This window comes from Lepisosteus oculatus, chromosome 5, assembly GCF_040954835.1.
Source record: "Lepisosteus oculatus isolate fLepOcu1 chromosome 5, fLepOcu1.hap2, whole genome shotgun sequence".
Taxonomy (NCBI): Eukaryota; Metazoa; Chordata; class Actinopteri; order Semionotiformes; family Lepisosteidae; genus Lepisosteus; species Lepisosteus oculatus.
The window spans coordinates 38,447,796-38,462,400 of NC_090700.1; the positions used below are offsets into that span (position 1 = coordinate 38,447,796).

At 44.8% G+C, this 14,605-nt stretch overlaps 1 protein-coding gene across 5 annotated transcripts in view; it reads right to left on the minus strand.

Annotated features, from left to right (window-relative positions):
- The window catches only part of atp2b4 (ATPase plasma membrane Ca2+ transporting 4), a 92,533-nt gene that overhangs the window by 13,590 nt on the left and 64,338 nt on the right, over positions 1–14,605 (minus strand). For 3 of the 5 annotated variants that reach the window (XR_011189683.1, XM_015342720.2, XM_015342719.2), the window contains 6 exons: positions 13,709–13,815; positions 11,877–12,068; positions 11,240–11,453; positions 10,652–10,863; positions 9,137–9,244; positions 6,706–6,888 (listed from right to left, as the gene is read on the minus strand). Coding sequence is in view for 4 of the 5 variants with exons in the window: in XM_015342720.2 (XP_015198206.1) it covers positions 6,706–6,888; positions 9,137–9,244; positions 10,652–10,863; positions 11,240–11,453; positions 11,877–12,068; positions 13,709–13,815 (1,016 nt within the window). In the remaining variant the exon portion in view is untranslated. Of the gene's footprint in view, positions 1–2,366; positions 2,584–6,705; positions 6,889–9,136; positions 9,245–10,651; positions 10,864–11,239; positions 11,454–11,876; positions 12,069–13,708; positions 13,816–14,605 lie in introns of all 5 variants that reach the window. The other 2 variants (XM_069190368.1, XM_015342721.2) reach the window with 1 other exon arrangement.

The following is a 14,605-nucleotide window of genomic DNA, read 5'->3' on the forward strand; positions in this document are numbered from 1 at the left end:
AGTCTTGGTTGCTCAAAATGAATAGTGGAAAAGATGTAAGGAGATTTGGTTAAGTGAATGAAATCCAGCAGTAATCCAGTGAGCTGAACAGACTGGAGATAGGACACAGACCTGAGCTGTTTCGTGGCTCTAGCACCAAGATAGGAATTTTAACAAGCTCTTGCACTGAAATTGACCCAATCTCACAAATAATTGAATTTGTCATCCAGATTTCCAGTTTGCATTAGGCTTGAAGGTTTGTTTTTCCCTGATCAGTAATCAAATCAGCTTGTTTTTTGTATTATGACATAAATCTGCAGATTTACATTATGGCACTGAGACTATAAAGAAGTATTCTACCTGAGGACATACGAGGATACGATAAGAGTTAACACAACTAGTAAAAATACTCAGTATTTTAAATATTGAATTTATCTATAGATGTAGAATGGCAAAAAATTAAGGCATGGTCCCAAATATTTACTTTTAAATTCTATGTTATGGTTTTTAAAATAATTTAAATTTTCTTAAAGCTGGGCAATGTCTGTGGGAAATTAGGAAAATTCAATTTACAGTATGCAACACGCACATTACCTTTCCCTTCTCCTTGGAAATGACACAATCCAAGGATCTTTCTAGAAGCTCTTTGAAAAGCCCTGCTTTCAGAACACTGCCCCCCTCAGCTGATGAGCAGCTGTAGCAGGCCTGTACAAATAATTCTGCGGCAGGTCTGAAAAAGCAAGGGCTACTGTCAAGAGTCCAGGAGAAAGAAAAGCCGCTATCGAGGTGGAGAAACCCCCCAGCTCTGAGTCATAACTCCTCCCGGGACACCAAGTGAAAAGAAGAGAGCAGGAGGTCAGCGCCAATCGGCAGAGAGGGGGCATCTGCTGCAGCAGAGCAGTTTCTCATGCAGCTCGGTGCCCTGTGGGTCTGGCACCTTCCTGAAGGCGCAGCAGGCTGGGTGGCAGAGGGCACCAGCACCACACACACACGCTGTGCTCAGGGCGTCGGAGCCTCTCCAGGCTCTATCTGCCCGATCAGCTTCAAAACAGGACTTGAGCAGCCCAGAAAGAGGGCGATTTTGACAGTCCCTTTCAGTAAAGGGCACAACATGCACCCAATCTTCTGTAGAGATTATTTTTCATTTAGAGCTGTTGATCTAGGAGCAGGATTTTGAATTAAGTAGTGAGGCACATTTTTACTAAAAAAGCAGCTTGACACATTTTATCCCAAATTCTTTCAAGGAGAAAGGAAGGGTAATTTCATAATCCCTGCAAAAACACACTGAGAACAGTGTCTTCCAAGTGTCAGAGGAATTTGATATATTCTGCTGACTCACTTTGCAGAGCAACCTTATGGGTTTTTCTGAACAGCGGCATCTGAATCGATGCCATGGGCTACACATCCATTGTCAACGTTTTATTGCCCAGACTCTAATCTTTCATTGCAATGAATTTCTCTGTCCCTCAGCGAGCTGATAAAAACTGCATTGTGCTGACTCAGGTTCTCCGTTCCCCTTGGGTTATAGGTGGTTGTCTACAATGACACGTTCATTTGCTCCCTGGAGAATGGAGTGGTGCCGGTATCGCCCTCTGCAATTCCCAGCCTCGGAACACCACAGAAGTCCAGCCATCCAGCTCTGACATGCCACTTGAGCAAACATGCTTTTCCCAACAAATTAGAATGGGTGGCAAATCTAGCTGGCAATAAGGCATTATGGGGTGAGAGAGATACAGATTTTCAAGATGCAGGCAGCCGCGGAAAATAAGAGATGCATGGTTATTTATAGTGCCGTTAACCCTCGGGAGTTACTTTTTTCCCCATTTAAAATCTTGCACTACTTAAGATCAACGCCTACATAATCACACAAAGCATTAGCGTTTCAGGGTAGATAAAAGGGTGGATGCGATCGAGGACTATTCTCTGAAGATTTGAATTACCAGTGTAATTTTTCAAAGTAAAAAAAAGTCATTAACAAAAGCAAAACGCTTATTGTTCTTGCTGAAGAACAATTAGGGTGAATGAAATTGGATAGGCCGGCAGTGATTAGCCTTTCATTCTCCTAAGGCTGTGCATGAACTTGACTCGCTAAGGACAAGGCGGAGGGGGTGGTGGAGGGGTCGGCGGGCTCCACGCCAAACTTCCGAGGGTTAACTCATGCAAGTTTGTATGCAAAGAATTGGAAAAAACAATGCAATGCACAAGGTAGAAAGAGGTAGAGATGCAGAGCGATTCAAAACGCAGCCGCTGTACACAAGAGTGTGTGCGCACACGAGTGAGTGAGTGAGTTAGAGAGAGAGAGAAGAGGTGGTTATTATTGGCATTGTCAGTTAACAATCATTAATTAGATCATGCAGCTTTGGTTGGTAGAGACACCGCACACTCACTGCCTGCAGTAGAAGAGGAAGCGGAGGCTGTGACAGGCGGTGGAGCGGCAGCACTAGTGGCGGCAGAATTGGCGGACAAGGAGGAAGAGGAAATCGCTACATGGGCGGGGCTAGAAACAGTTTTTACGTCGTGGTGCTGGCTGACCACCGAGGGCTGCCGACGTAGGGCCCCGGGCACTGCTGTCGCGCCCGTCTGGAATGTATAAACAACGTCCATCTGCAAAGAACAGGAGAGTAAGAGGGAGACCCGCCATGGGCTGGCGGAGCACGCGTGAACAGAGAAATAACCAATCACGGTCCAGTTAGTGAGAGCGAGGGAGGAGACCTGAGAGCAGAGGGTCAGGTATGGGAGGGAGGTGGTGGGGTTGAGAAGGAACAGACATGGGCAAACACAGCTCAGGGAAGGGATGGAGGCAGGAAAAGAGGCAGGGAAGTAGTCGGCAGCACAGAAATTGGAGGACGCCATGAGGGGTTGGGGAAAGGGGGGGAATCTAAGGCTGAATTAATCAGACAAATGCTTACTTGCTTTTTTTCTCCAATACTAAGATGTTATTTTGACCCAAAATCACCTGCTAATCAATGGCTTCCATTCTGAGATTGTCAAAGCAAACCAGACATCAGCACTCAGAAAGCAAAAACATGAACTGGGTCCATTAGCATGTGTCTGGCGAGTGGTAGTGATCAACCCTTAACCTCCTTAAACTGCAGGAGATGAAATTTGTATTTACAGAGAGGTTACAGAACAAGGGAAGGAGGACACAGGTGAGAAAAGTGGGCGGAATGAGCACACAGGAGATGAAGTCATAGGACAGAGAGAACCCAGATGTTTAGAAGACAAAAACCTCTACAACAGACTCAAGAGCTCCTCCCATTTACAAGAGCTGATGAAACAAGAACCAGGAGGAAACCAATAAAAAAAGAACATCAGAGAATCAGTCTGGGAGAAACAAATGGAAAATAAAGCCAACCGCACAAGTACCAAAGGTGTACAACTGCACAACTACAATGCAGTGCTCGACAGCTTGCAAGCAGATGCCTTTTAGAAGAGGAGATATAGGGAGACTTTAACAGTGTATGGACACAATATGCTGAGCGTGGGTGTGCTACTATGCGAGAAACATTAAACTAGGCTTTTGTACGCCTAGCTATGGATGGCAGTCCATGTGCTAGTGTTTATGTGGTCTCATAAATTTTTAATCTGCAAGGAAAAGAAAAAGAATACACACTGTGCTCCAAATGTTAACCAACATTGTCGCAGCAGTGCTTTCTGTCTCAACAAAAACAATTTGCCATAACACGCCTGAAGAATATCTTGGCAATATTTTTATACTGTGATTACACATGGATTCTTCTTTTGCCTGTGCATTTTCCATCCTTAAGTTAGAGTGCAGGCAAAGAAAAAATATTCTATTAATAAACCAATAATTAGTAAGCTGGAGAACAAGTAGTTCTCATTTGTTCTCCTCAATGAAGGCTTAAGCTTGACTGTTTTATCATGCCTACCTTTAAATGTTTCACTTTGTTAGATGTTTGGCTAGCACTGATGGTATTGGGTATTGGGCAATGAGTCCAGTTGATGACAATTTCCACGAATGTTATTTACTAATTCCTTAAGTTTTAAAGACATCTACTGTATGATGTTGTATATGTACAAGATGACATCTACAGTAAAATCAATTTGTTCAGATTAACATTTTTGCTGCTAAGATAATCAGTAAATAAAATTGGAAAACATCCCTTTGCTAAATCCACAGTTTAGTTAGCAGCTGCATTAGTGCCTTCCAGTTTGATTGTCAGATGTCGGAAGATCTGCAGCAGGGACTGGCCTGCTCAGCACTAGGATGGGAGACCTTTTAGACAAATCAGGTTGCTGCTGTAAGTTGCAGTCTTGGTTGACCGGTAGGTGGCGATCTTCCTTCTCAATTAGAATGTCTCAGCATAGTGATGGGAGATGCACTGCTATAGGAGGTGCTATTTGCCTGCTATCCTGGCAAATTTCCACTCTGGGATCATACATTCTGGTCTCCCTAAAGACCCCCTTTAATTCAACTGGTAGAGTAATTTCTCACTCCTCCCCCTGGTCTGTTGTGCAGGAATGCTGCTGTATGTCACCCAGGAAGGTACTGTGCTTCCGAGGTGGGTGAATTAGGTTCCTTCCTCTGTAAAAGTGCTCTTTTATCCTTTGAAAAACTACTTTGCTTATAGTATCTACTGAACTGGACAAAACTGGTGAATTAATGAATACCATTCTTCGAAAGTAAAATGTCCAAAAATCCATTAGTTCAACAGCCTCATTAGGAGAAAAATGAAACGGGACAGGGCATCTTTCGTATATTATACACCGGTTTGCCCGATTTAAAAGAAATCTGTGAAGAGAAGATTGTGCCTCGATGTTAAAAATACCCCCACTTCCCCCATACCACACATCCGCCTGAAATTTAACTGCACAATCCATATATGGCTTAACTGCAGTTTTTGTGCTTTTCATCACAAAAAAGTGTCACCGGGGGAGGGGGGGAGAGAGAGAGATTTGCCTCCAGCTGCACTCTTATATTTTATCACTTCCTGCTAGAGACCACAAACCTCTCTTCTCTGGTCTTGGAAAACACAGGTTTGAAGGCGTATTGTGTTTATTGAAATGATTGCGCCCACAGATGTGCCATCCTGAGGTATACAAACAAATAAATAAATGAAAGGCGGATCATTCTCAGGAAATCTAAATTATGGAACATTTATATAATGCATAATAATAGGGAATGTATTCTACTGCTTTTCAAAATTCAAAAGGATACTCCTACACTGCTACCTGGAAACAAACAGCTGTGCTTTACTGGAATTTTCCATTTTTTCCTCCCAGCAAAAAAAAATATTGCACCAGAAAAATTGTGTTGTAGACAACACAAGGGAAAACGACCCTGGTCTCTACAGTTTACTTCTCACAAGGCCTTTAATCACTGTTCCTGATCAGAAACCATCCCCACCAGTTTCTCACCTCTTTTCTCTCTCATTTTACAGCCCCCCTTACTACCTCCTCAAAGAAGGAAAAATTAAAACCTAGAACTTCCTTGCCATGCTTTGTCATAGCTAGCTCCAATCCATACCTCCAGCGATTTTATTAAAAGCAAATAACAGCACAGTGCTCAAAGGTAAAAACAAATTCAGAGTACATTGTTCAATCCCCAGTAGCTAGGAGACTGCTTCCAAGTACAGTATCCTCACAAGAGAGACAGACTGGGCAAGGGGGGGAGGAGGAGGAGGGCGGCAAGTTGGGTTTGCTTGTAAACAGTAGGAAAGGAGACCAGGCAAGCACAAGCTTACAAAACCCAGACCGCTCAGCTTTGGATGGGTTTCTGTCCTAAAAAAGGAAAGGATGCTATTAAATACATTTTAATGGTCACAGTAAGTAATCAAACAAGAGAGGAAGAACATTCGTCCAACAAGCCCGTAGAGACAAAAGAACACTAAGAAATGAAAAAAAAATCGGGGAAAATCATCCTTCCCCACCTTGTGAAAGCCACTCTATAACGTTTTGGAAAAATGAGACAATAATTCCAAACAAACAAAACCACAACTATAAAGAGGGAAACTGTTTGAAGATTTCGGGGTTGACCTCAACCAATAAAAGGGACTTTTTCCCCTAGTGATTTTCTTTGTGGGTCAAACGCAAACAAAACTTTGTTCTTTTTTTCTCATAAACAACAGGTTTTGGCCTTGTTTATAAAACAAGAGTGTGGGCACTTGTGGTGTAGATAGTTTGGTGTTTGAAGGGTGGGCGAGAGGAAAGGAAGAGGGATCGTACAATATTTGGTTCTGGAAATTACAAAAAAACAAAAAGCAGCTCTAGCAGTAGTCACACAGCTCGGCTAGAGAGGCTTCCCTTTCACTGTCTCATCGAGAGATTCGCACCACCTCTCGGTGAAGGAAGCTTGTGAGAAAAGTCACCAGATTGGTTCATTCACAAGTCACAGCTTATTATTAGGTCTGAGACACCAAAAATAAATAACTTCCTTCAGAAAAATAAAAGGCGGTGTGCAAACACAAACCTCAAGCTCTAACATACTACATGCTGTAACTGTGACCGTGACTCTGCTAAAAAGAAACTGTCCGGAATGGGAGATAGGCGCGGCCCCCCCTAGATGAAAGATAGTGAGGAGTGAGGGACCAGAGTGTGGGAAGAGAGGAGGAGGGTGTTACTGTAGCAGAGCTCCAGGGGGCTCCTCTCACGGCAAGGACACGTGGCTGGGAGCATGTCGCCCACAGCGCCTGGGGACGGAAAGGGCTGTTAGTGCTTCCCGACGGTATTCCCTGGGGCAGGGGGGGTTTTGGGGGGGTGGCGTACCTGCGTCTGGATGCGGTTGAGGCCTCTGAACCACAGAATCTGGCCCCGGCGCAGCTCCATCTCAGCGTGGTCGATTTCATCCGCCCCTTCCGTGAACTCCTCTTCGTGGATCTCCTCCTTGGTTATGCCGTGTCCGGCCTCCTTCAGGAACTTCAGCCGGTGGGTGGGAACGGCCGAGATCAGCTAGAGGGAGGACAAGGGCGCAGTGTCACACTGCAGTCAATCCCCTACTCAGGATCTTCAAGCGGGCAAGCAGTCTAGCAGGATACTAATTATGATTAGTTTTAGAGTCTTTACCCGTCGCCTTTTTTTTCTTATATTTGATGGCTTCACCTCCATTTTAAAATTGATGTCCTATTTGAGAATGAACAGTGAAACACGGACAAAGTGTGTTAAAAATCAAGAACAGGTGGCACTTCTTTACCCATAGGGTTGTGGGAGTTTGGAACAAGCTACACAACCATACTGATGAGACAGATACCTTGGCATCTTTCAAGAAGTGGCTGGGTAAGATCCTGGGAACAATTCAATACTTAACTGCTAATCAACTGAGATGAGTCAAATGTCATCTTGTCATCTTGTTGGTAACTTACATTCTTATAGACTTTCCTCTATTTCAGATGCACAGAAGATACTTTTTTTAAGACACTCAAAAAACCACAAGCAGGCATCCCACCCCCACATCACATTACATAGGTAAGCCCCCACAGCAATGATCAATTAACAAAAGTCAAAACTGACTTCAACAAAAAAAAAACTAGCAAATCTGATGAAAATTCATTGTGTTGCAAGACTTGCAGTTCGACTGCTGGAATCAACACTACCCATGGTCCCAGTGGTGAGAATTGTGAAAGCAAAGTTACTAAAAACAGTCTACAGGTTTGGCAGCTCTGGATAGTATTGTTTCTTCACTCTTAAGTGACAAAACTGTAGTTTACAAGCTTGTTTACACACAACATTCCTCTGTTTCTTCCACTTGACACAAAACTAGTCCCGTCACCTACATATGCTGAATTCGTAAAAAATTGAACAATAAAAAAATACTATAAATCTGTAAAACAACATCTTTAAGTAAGACGAAGAGCATCTCCTTTTAGAAACCTAAAACAGTACGAATTACTGGTGCATCCTGTTATTATTGCACTGCCACAGGAAATGCCAGCAGTTCTTTTGGCATCTTCTCTGATCGCTCTGCTCTAGGTATTCGGGAACAGATTCTGAAAGCATCAATGGCATTTTCACCTACAAGGAGCGATACACGCTGAATACCTGCCTCAAGCGTTTACAGGCTGTTTCACTTAATTCACATCCCAGCTGTCAAAGATCTAAGTGCTGCTCTGCTCAGCAAAGGCTTTATAACCAAGAGCCCATGAGCAGGCACGTGTGCCAGGAACAGGGCACAGGCTGGTTGTGTAGTCCTGGGTGTTTTCACACAGTAAGCATAAGAAGCGAATGCAGGCTGTCTTCACTGGATGATGCGTGACGAGACGCAGAGGGAGTATCTTGTGGAGGCAACGGGTCCCAGGGGAGCTCGCAAACCTGGGACAAAACGCTTTCATCCGCGCCAAGGCAGATTGGCAGAATTCGTTATGACAAAGCTCTCGATGCTGGGAGTTTTGGAAACTCTGTTCCTCTGGTCGAAGAACTTTACACAGACTGTCTCCACGCCTCAAGCCTGCAAGGCTCCAAGAATAAACTTTTTCCCCGCCCACAACCCCATTTAAAAAAAATGACAAAACTGTAAGGGCGGTAATTGCTTCTTCTGGCTTTTGCCGATATTTTATCCCTTCCATCAGGCAGCGGCAGAAAGATCCATGCACGCACAGGGCTCTGATGTACAGTGTCTAGGAAAGAATCCCAGGTGGGTGACAGCTGCAGATATTCAGGAATAAAGTTCAGGATGTATTTGAGCCAGTACCTCCTCAAGTTCTTTCCAGCCATCTGTGCGTGAGACACTACTGATGTTGCTCGTGTCCCTCAGAAACGTAGATTCTAATAATCAGGAACTCTTCTGATTCAGTGATTTAATGTGGTGGGTATTAGTTCATCCAAATGTCTTTTACAGTTATAATTCCCTTAGCACAAGCCGGTATTCAACAGTTCAGACATGAAACTGCTTACAAAACAAACTACACAGCTACAGAGCAAAAATGAAAAAAGAGCAACTGCTAGCTGCATTCCCAAGCAAAGTGTAGTAATAAAGAAAACTGAAAATCAGGCTGACCTTCAGTGGGATGATATCATGTTCCCTTTGAAAAGCAATAGCCCTTTATGTACTCACAATATAATTAGGTTAGAAATTACAACAACTGTTGTAATTAATAGGAGGACTGTGTTTTGACAGGATGAATACATTCTCCAACCAGCTTTTTCCTCTCTTGTGCTCCCATTCTCTACCCATAGGTTTAAGGTCAACGGGACCTGTCCTCACCTGACCCCAGAGCAGCTCGCCCACACCGATAAAGACACACCACAGCCACTGGTCAACAGTCAGGCCGGAGCAGGAGAAGGGCTTCCCTCCAAACTGGACAATGATGATCTGAGACGGATTCAGAAAGAGGGAAGAAGCCTCAGATGTTAGGAGAGGACTCGGGGGGACCCCCCCTCCGCCGTATCCAGCTCGCTCGCTCGCTCAGAAGCGCTGCGACGAGCCAAGCTTGTTTTTCGTAAATTGGCAGTTATTTTTGGTTCTAGCCGACTTGATGACTTTTTCACGACTCGGCTCGCAGCTACGATTCCCGTAACTGCACTCAAGGGAGAGGGAGGAAGTGAGGGAGAAAATGTTACTTTTAACTTTTAAAGACCTACAAACCAAATCCCTGCAATACTTAGGAAGAAATGAGAATGCTAAGTGCAAAGCAGGGTTTATGCTCTACTGAGGCACACTTTAATACCTTCTTATAGGTACAGGTGTCTCGGGGTGCTTGCTTTCAGCTGACTTACTCCCCAGCTCTGGAACTCACTTCCTGGCACTCTTTCCCAGTTTGTAAATCTAGACTAAAGCCTTAGTTGGAGTTTTCTCTTTTCTACATTTTGTTCTATTTTCCATTTAATGTTCTGTTCCTGTTTTACTACGTAAAGTGCTCCCAAACATTGCTGGTATACATGGGCAGTCAAATCCCTCACAAATCCCTGCGAGTGCAGAAAGACTCCTCCGACTCCGCCCACCTGCAAGCCACGCCTCTTAATACATCACAGGCCAATGTTCAGCACTGATTGGGGGAGAACAGCATCCCTCACCGACAGCACTACCTGCCTGAGTGTGCCTGGGAGGCTTGAGAGTCATGAGTCCTGACTTATCTAACCCTACTGCCTCTTGAGGCACTTCAGTCACAGTCTGCTAGACAAGACCCAGGTTCAAACCCATGGTCGAACACCTGTTGCTCGGGAGAACACCTTAACTGGTTGAGCCTGCAGGGAAGCACTTTGTGAAAACATACTTAATCAAGAAAAGCTTCTAACATACTGCAGTTTTCTATCTTGTATATATAATTATACTAGTTTATTCACATTGCACACATTCTACCTCAATGGTTGAAATTACACATCACAATAATAAAAAGCAGAGAAGTCATATCAACAGTAATAAAACCACTTGTAACTTGTACATAAAACTTACAATTGCAGTAGGTGTATTAAAACACTAAAATAAAAAAAATGTAGTTCAATATGAAAAACAAAATTGATCTGACAGAATGAGACTGAAGTAGTCCAAGGCCCACTGTGCCATCAGCACCCCACCAGGGCACACTTCAGACTAGGGGCTGCAGTTTAAGTTAGATTAATGCCTGCAAATACCATTTTGTTATTCTGTATATTAACATCGATAACCCAACAGGAACTGACCTCAACAAATGACTAACTTCATGTTCATAAACATGCAGCACTCAACACCCGATCTGACTTGCACATTTAAGGATCCAGGAAGTGTTATCCTGGCACGTACTTGGCAGGCAAAGGTCCCGATCACCACTGCGCAGAAGATGGGGTTGCGGTAGATGCCCTCGAAGACATTCCTCTCCCCGTGGATCTTGCGGGCATTGATCTCGTTGAACAGCTGCATCAAGACGAAGGTGTTGAAGACGATGGTGTAGTGCTCAGAGGGGGGCGCGTGCAGTGGACTGTTACGCCCGCTGTCGATGTCGAAGAACTTCTCCCCTGATTCGGAAAGAACAAGTCTTCATTCTGTGACCAAGCACTATGACACTGGTACAGTCAGGGAGGTGGAAGTTGAGTGAAGAAATGGATTCTCATATTTTGGAGCATGGTAGGTAACTTAAGAAGGAAGGTTTTGGAAGTTTCATACATACAAATGGATACATTTCTACTTTTATAAGTAAAACTCCAAGATGGTATTATAATATCATCCTCTCAAGAAATGAGTACAGTATCCTTGGAATTAGTGCGTTTTAAAATGCACAACTTGTAAACTGGTTAAAAATAGAGTTACAAACAAGCAAGAGGAACACCCTCCCAATGTGCCTGCTGTATAGTGGAATAAGGCCCCACTGGAGGTTTGGGTAGCTCATCGTACCAGCAAACAGGAGGGTGAAGATGATGGTGAGCTGGTAGACGGCATGCCCCAGAATGTTCTTCATCATGGTGCGCGAGATGAGGGGCTTGTTGCGGCCGTAGGGTCTGCGGAGCAGCAGGGACTCCGTGGGCGGCTCAGTGGCCAGGGCCAGGGAGGCGAAGGTGTCCATGATCAGGTTCACCCACAGCATCTGCACGGCTTTCAGAGGGGAGTCCTGGGGGAGCAGCGGGACGCAGAGAGTGAGAGAGCACCAGGGCTAGGCTAGAAATCCAGGGCAGCAGAAGAGTCTTAAACCCACCAAAACTGGACTGGAGTGTCTCGGCCGATTGTCAGAGGACAAGCAAGGCAGAGGCTGTGAACCATGTGGCTTGACACAGCTTGTGGAGCAGTACGCTTGTTTAAAAGTCAAACATGCATAAAGAAGCCAGCTACCCTGCCGACTCGTCACCTCTGCGTGATGGCAGAGATGCTGCATCGTAAAATAGCCCCGGCTAAATCCACTAAGCTAGAACTCTAGATTTCCCCCCAAATCCCTCGAAACCAGACAGACTTGAACACACCTTGTGCTTGGCCGTTCCACCACCTGCACCTGCAGCACACACAGAAGTGTGCAGGCCGGTCTGCAGCGAGATCGTACCTGAGTGATGCAGGCACCGGTGAAGGCCACAATCACGGCCACCACGTTGACGGTCAGCTGGAACTGCAGAAACTTGGAGATGCTGTCGTAGACGTTGCGGCCCCACATCACCGCCTTCACGATGCTGGTGAAGTTGTCGTCGGTCAGGATGATGTCAGAGGCCTCCTTTGCCACGTCTGTCCCAGCGATACCCTGGAGGCACAAGGGAAGCAGGTCAGCTTTCTCTCAACCACTGCTCCTGTGGCTCCCCCTTCATTCCAGCTCCAGCCCATTTCATTGACCTTCACAACTCCCTTGTTACATCTTTAATTAGATTACAAAAAGGCTTAATTAGCTAATCATCAATAGAATGACAGTGACCTAAGAACTACAGAGCAATGCTGGGGTTACATGAACCACAATAAAGCAGAACTGCCTGAAGTGTTGAGGACCATTAGTTTGGAAATACAGGATTAATGGAGAGCAGGTTCAGTTTTATAGGAAATCTATTATTTTCTGATGCTCACCTTTGAAGCATGCAATGGCTAATATGTTTTGGCCCATTGCATCAGTGATTTAGCCATTTAGAACAGCAACATGAGAACCCCTAAGTTACATTCCCATCTCACTGTACAATCGACTTAGTGGATGAACCAAATTAAGTCAAAGGTTCAAAGGTACAAATATTTAAGAAAGATGAAACTTTGTGAAATGTTATACAAATAAAACAAAACTCCAAGCCCAGTAATGGCCAGTGTTGCTCCAGTGGGGAGATGCCAGCCATTATCCCAGGCAGTCAAAGTCACAAACAAAGGACACATCTGGAGGGTACTGCTGGTACACAGATTGAATTTAAAAAAAATCAGATTTGGGTCCTAACCCTGGAGCATTCCGCCTTCAGAATCATTCATTTTCCCTTAAGTGTCTTTCACATTCATGATGGCAAGGTGGTCAAAGAAAATGGGAAGAAAAATCCCCAATAATGCAATCTCTATTGCTGCCATCACACAGCCCAATTTGGTCAAGCTTATTTCTTCTGCCTTCCGTTGCAGAGGCAGCCACATGCTGCGTGCCAACCTTTACCGAATAATGACAACACAAAAACAGCCCAGGCCTGCGAGTGAGCCTTAAATTCGAAAAAGAACAACCCCAGCGTGTTCACTGGCTCCAGCCTTCATGTGCCTCTGAGTCACACTGTTCACAGAAAACAGTCTCCAGATTCCACTGCAGGAACAGCAGGCTTCCTAATTTATGTTAGCAAGACAATGGAGCTGGCAGCAGCCTCTGACACCAATCATTAAAAGTTTGAGAATTTATTGGGGGTACTTTCTTGGCATCTTCCTTGTAAAGCCTTTTTTACTTTGGCTTACGTCTAAAAATAGTAAACATGATAGAAGGTTTTGTTTAAAAAAATGCACAGAAATACTTGCAAACATGCACAGCATCCATAGTGCAGGGTGGAAACACAAATCCCTAGCGAAGGAGGTGGGTACACATTGCGTATGGCTTATTTCAGAGACCACGATTTTTCATGCAGCTATGTAGTGCGAGTCATTTTAAGACAGATTAAATGATTTTATTAGCTTTAAGACCTAAAAAGCAGACACCTCAATACTGGGGTCGTTCCCATCCTCTCTCTGCATTACTGGGGGGGTTTAACCCCCTTAATTGTGCAACAAATAAAAAAAACAGTGGAGAAAAGGGCAGTGGCACATTGTAAACATGAGAGGTTTGTGGGCAAGAAGAATATTAAAGAAGCACTCAGCAGCTGAAAGGCTTTGGAACAACTGAGGTTATAAAGAGAGTCCGGCAGGCAAGTACGAAACGCCTCGGCAAAAGTTAGGCTCGGTTACCATGGCGAAGCCAACGTCCGCCTTCTTGAGGGCAGGGCCATCATTGGTTCCGTCTCCAGTCACGGCCACCACTTGTCTCGTGTCCCCAACCGTGCTGTCAATAATCCCTGCAGGGAGACAAACACACTGAGCATGCCCGGAAACCTGGTCTACAGTATATGACACAACTGGGTCCATACCACTAGACTTGCTGAATGGTAAAGAGAAAAATGGGCATCACGCCCTTTCTGAAAATATTTTTTTTAAACAGAAAATTATTTGGATTGATTATACAGTGACTTCCACTTTTTAAAATATATTTCTGCATACCCAGCTTACCTCGACGCAATTGCAAATTCTTTGCCAAACGTTTCAAGGCTCGATTTAAATGCTACATCCCACACTCCGTTTAGGGACAAAGAGGAGGTGCAGACATGCTCCATCAACACGCCACCTCTTCACACGGCCATTCGTCACTTGCCATGCTGTGAGCTCCCTAGCGCTTTACAGGACGGGTAGAGCCACTCCGAGGAGCAATGGATTTTGCGCCAGCATCACTGCAAGCGTGTGGCAGGTGTCAGGGGCTGCCCTTGGGCTGAATCCGAGACCACCCTGGCCACCTTGCCCTGCCCTTGTGGCACCAAGCAATCTTCCTCTGTCTGACGATTCCTGGGTAGAGGCGGCTAATGACACAGCCCAGGCTGGAACCAGAGATGTCTGGACTATAGGGCTTAACTTGTGCACTGAGCTTGGCCACTAAAGAGCTGCCTTTCTTATTTCTTCAATCACAGGATTACATTTGTTCCTACTTTTTATTGCAGCAGTAAGCTGCTCTTTATCCACATAGAGCCCATCCAATCCACTCCATGTTGGCGTTTTAATAATACTGATTATATTGATCCGGCCAACGATCAATTC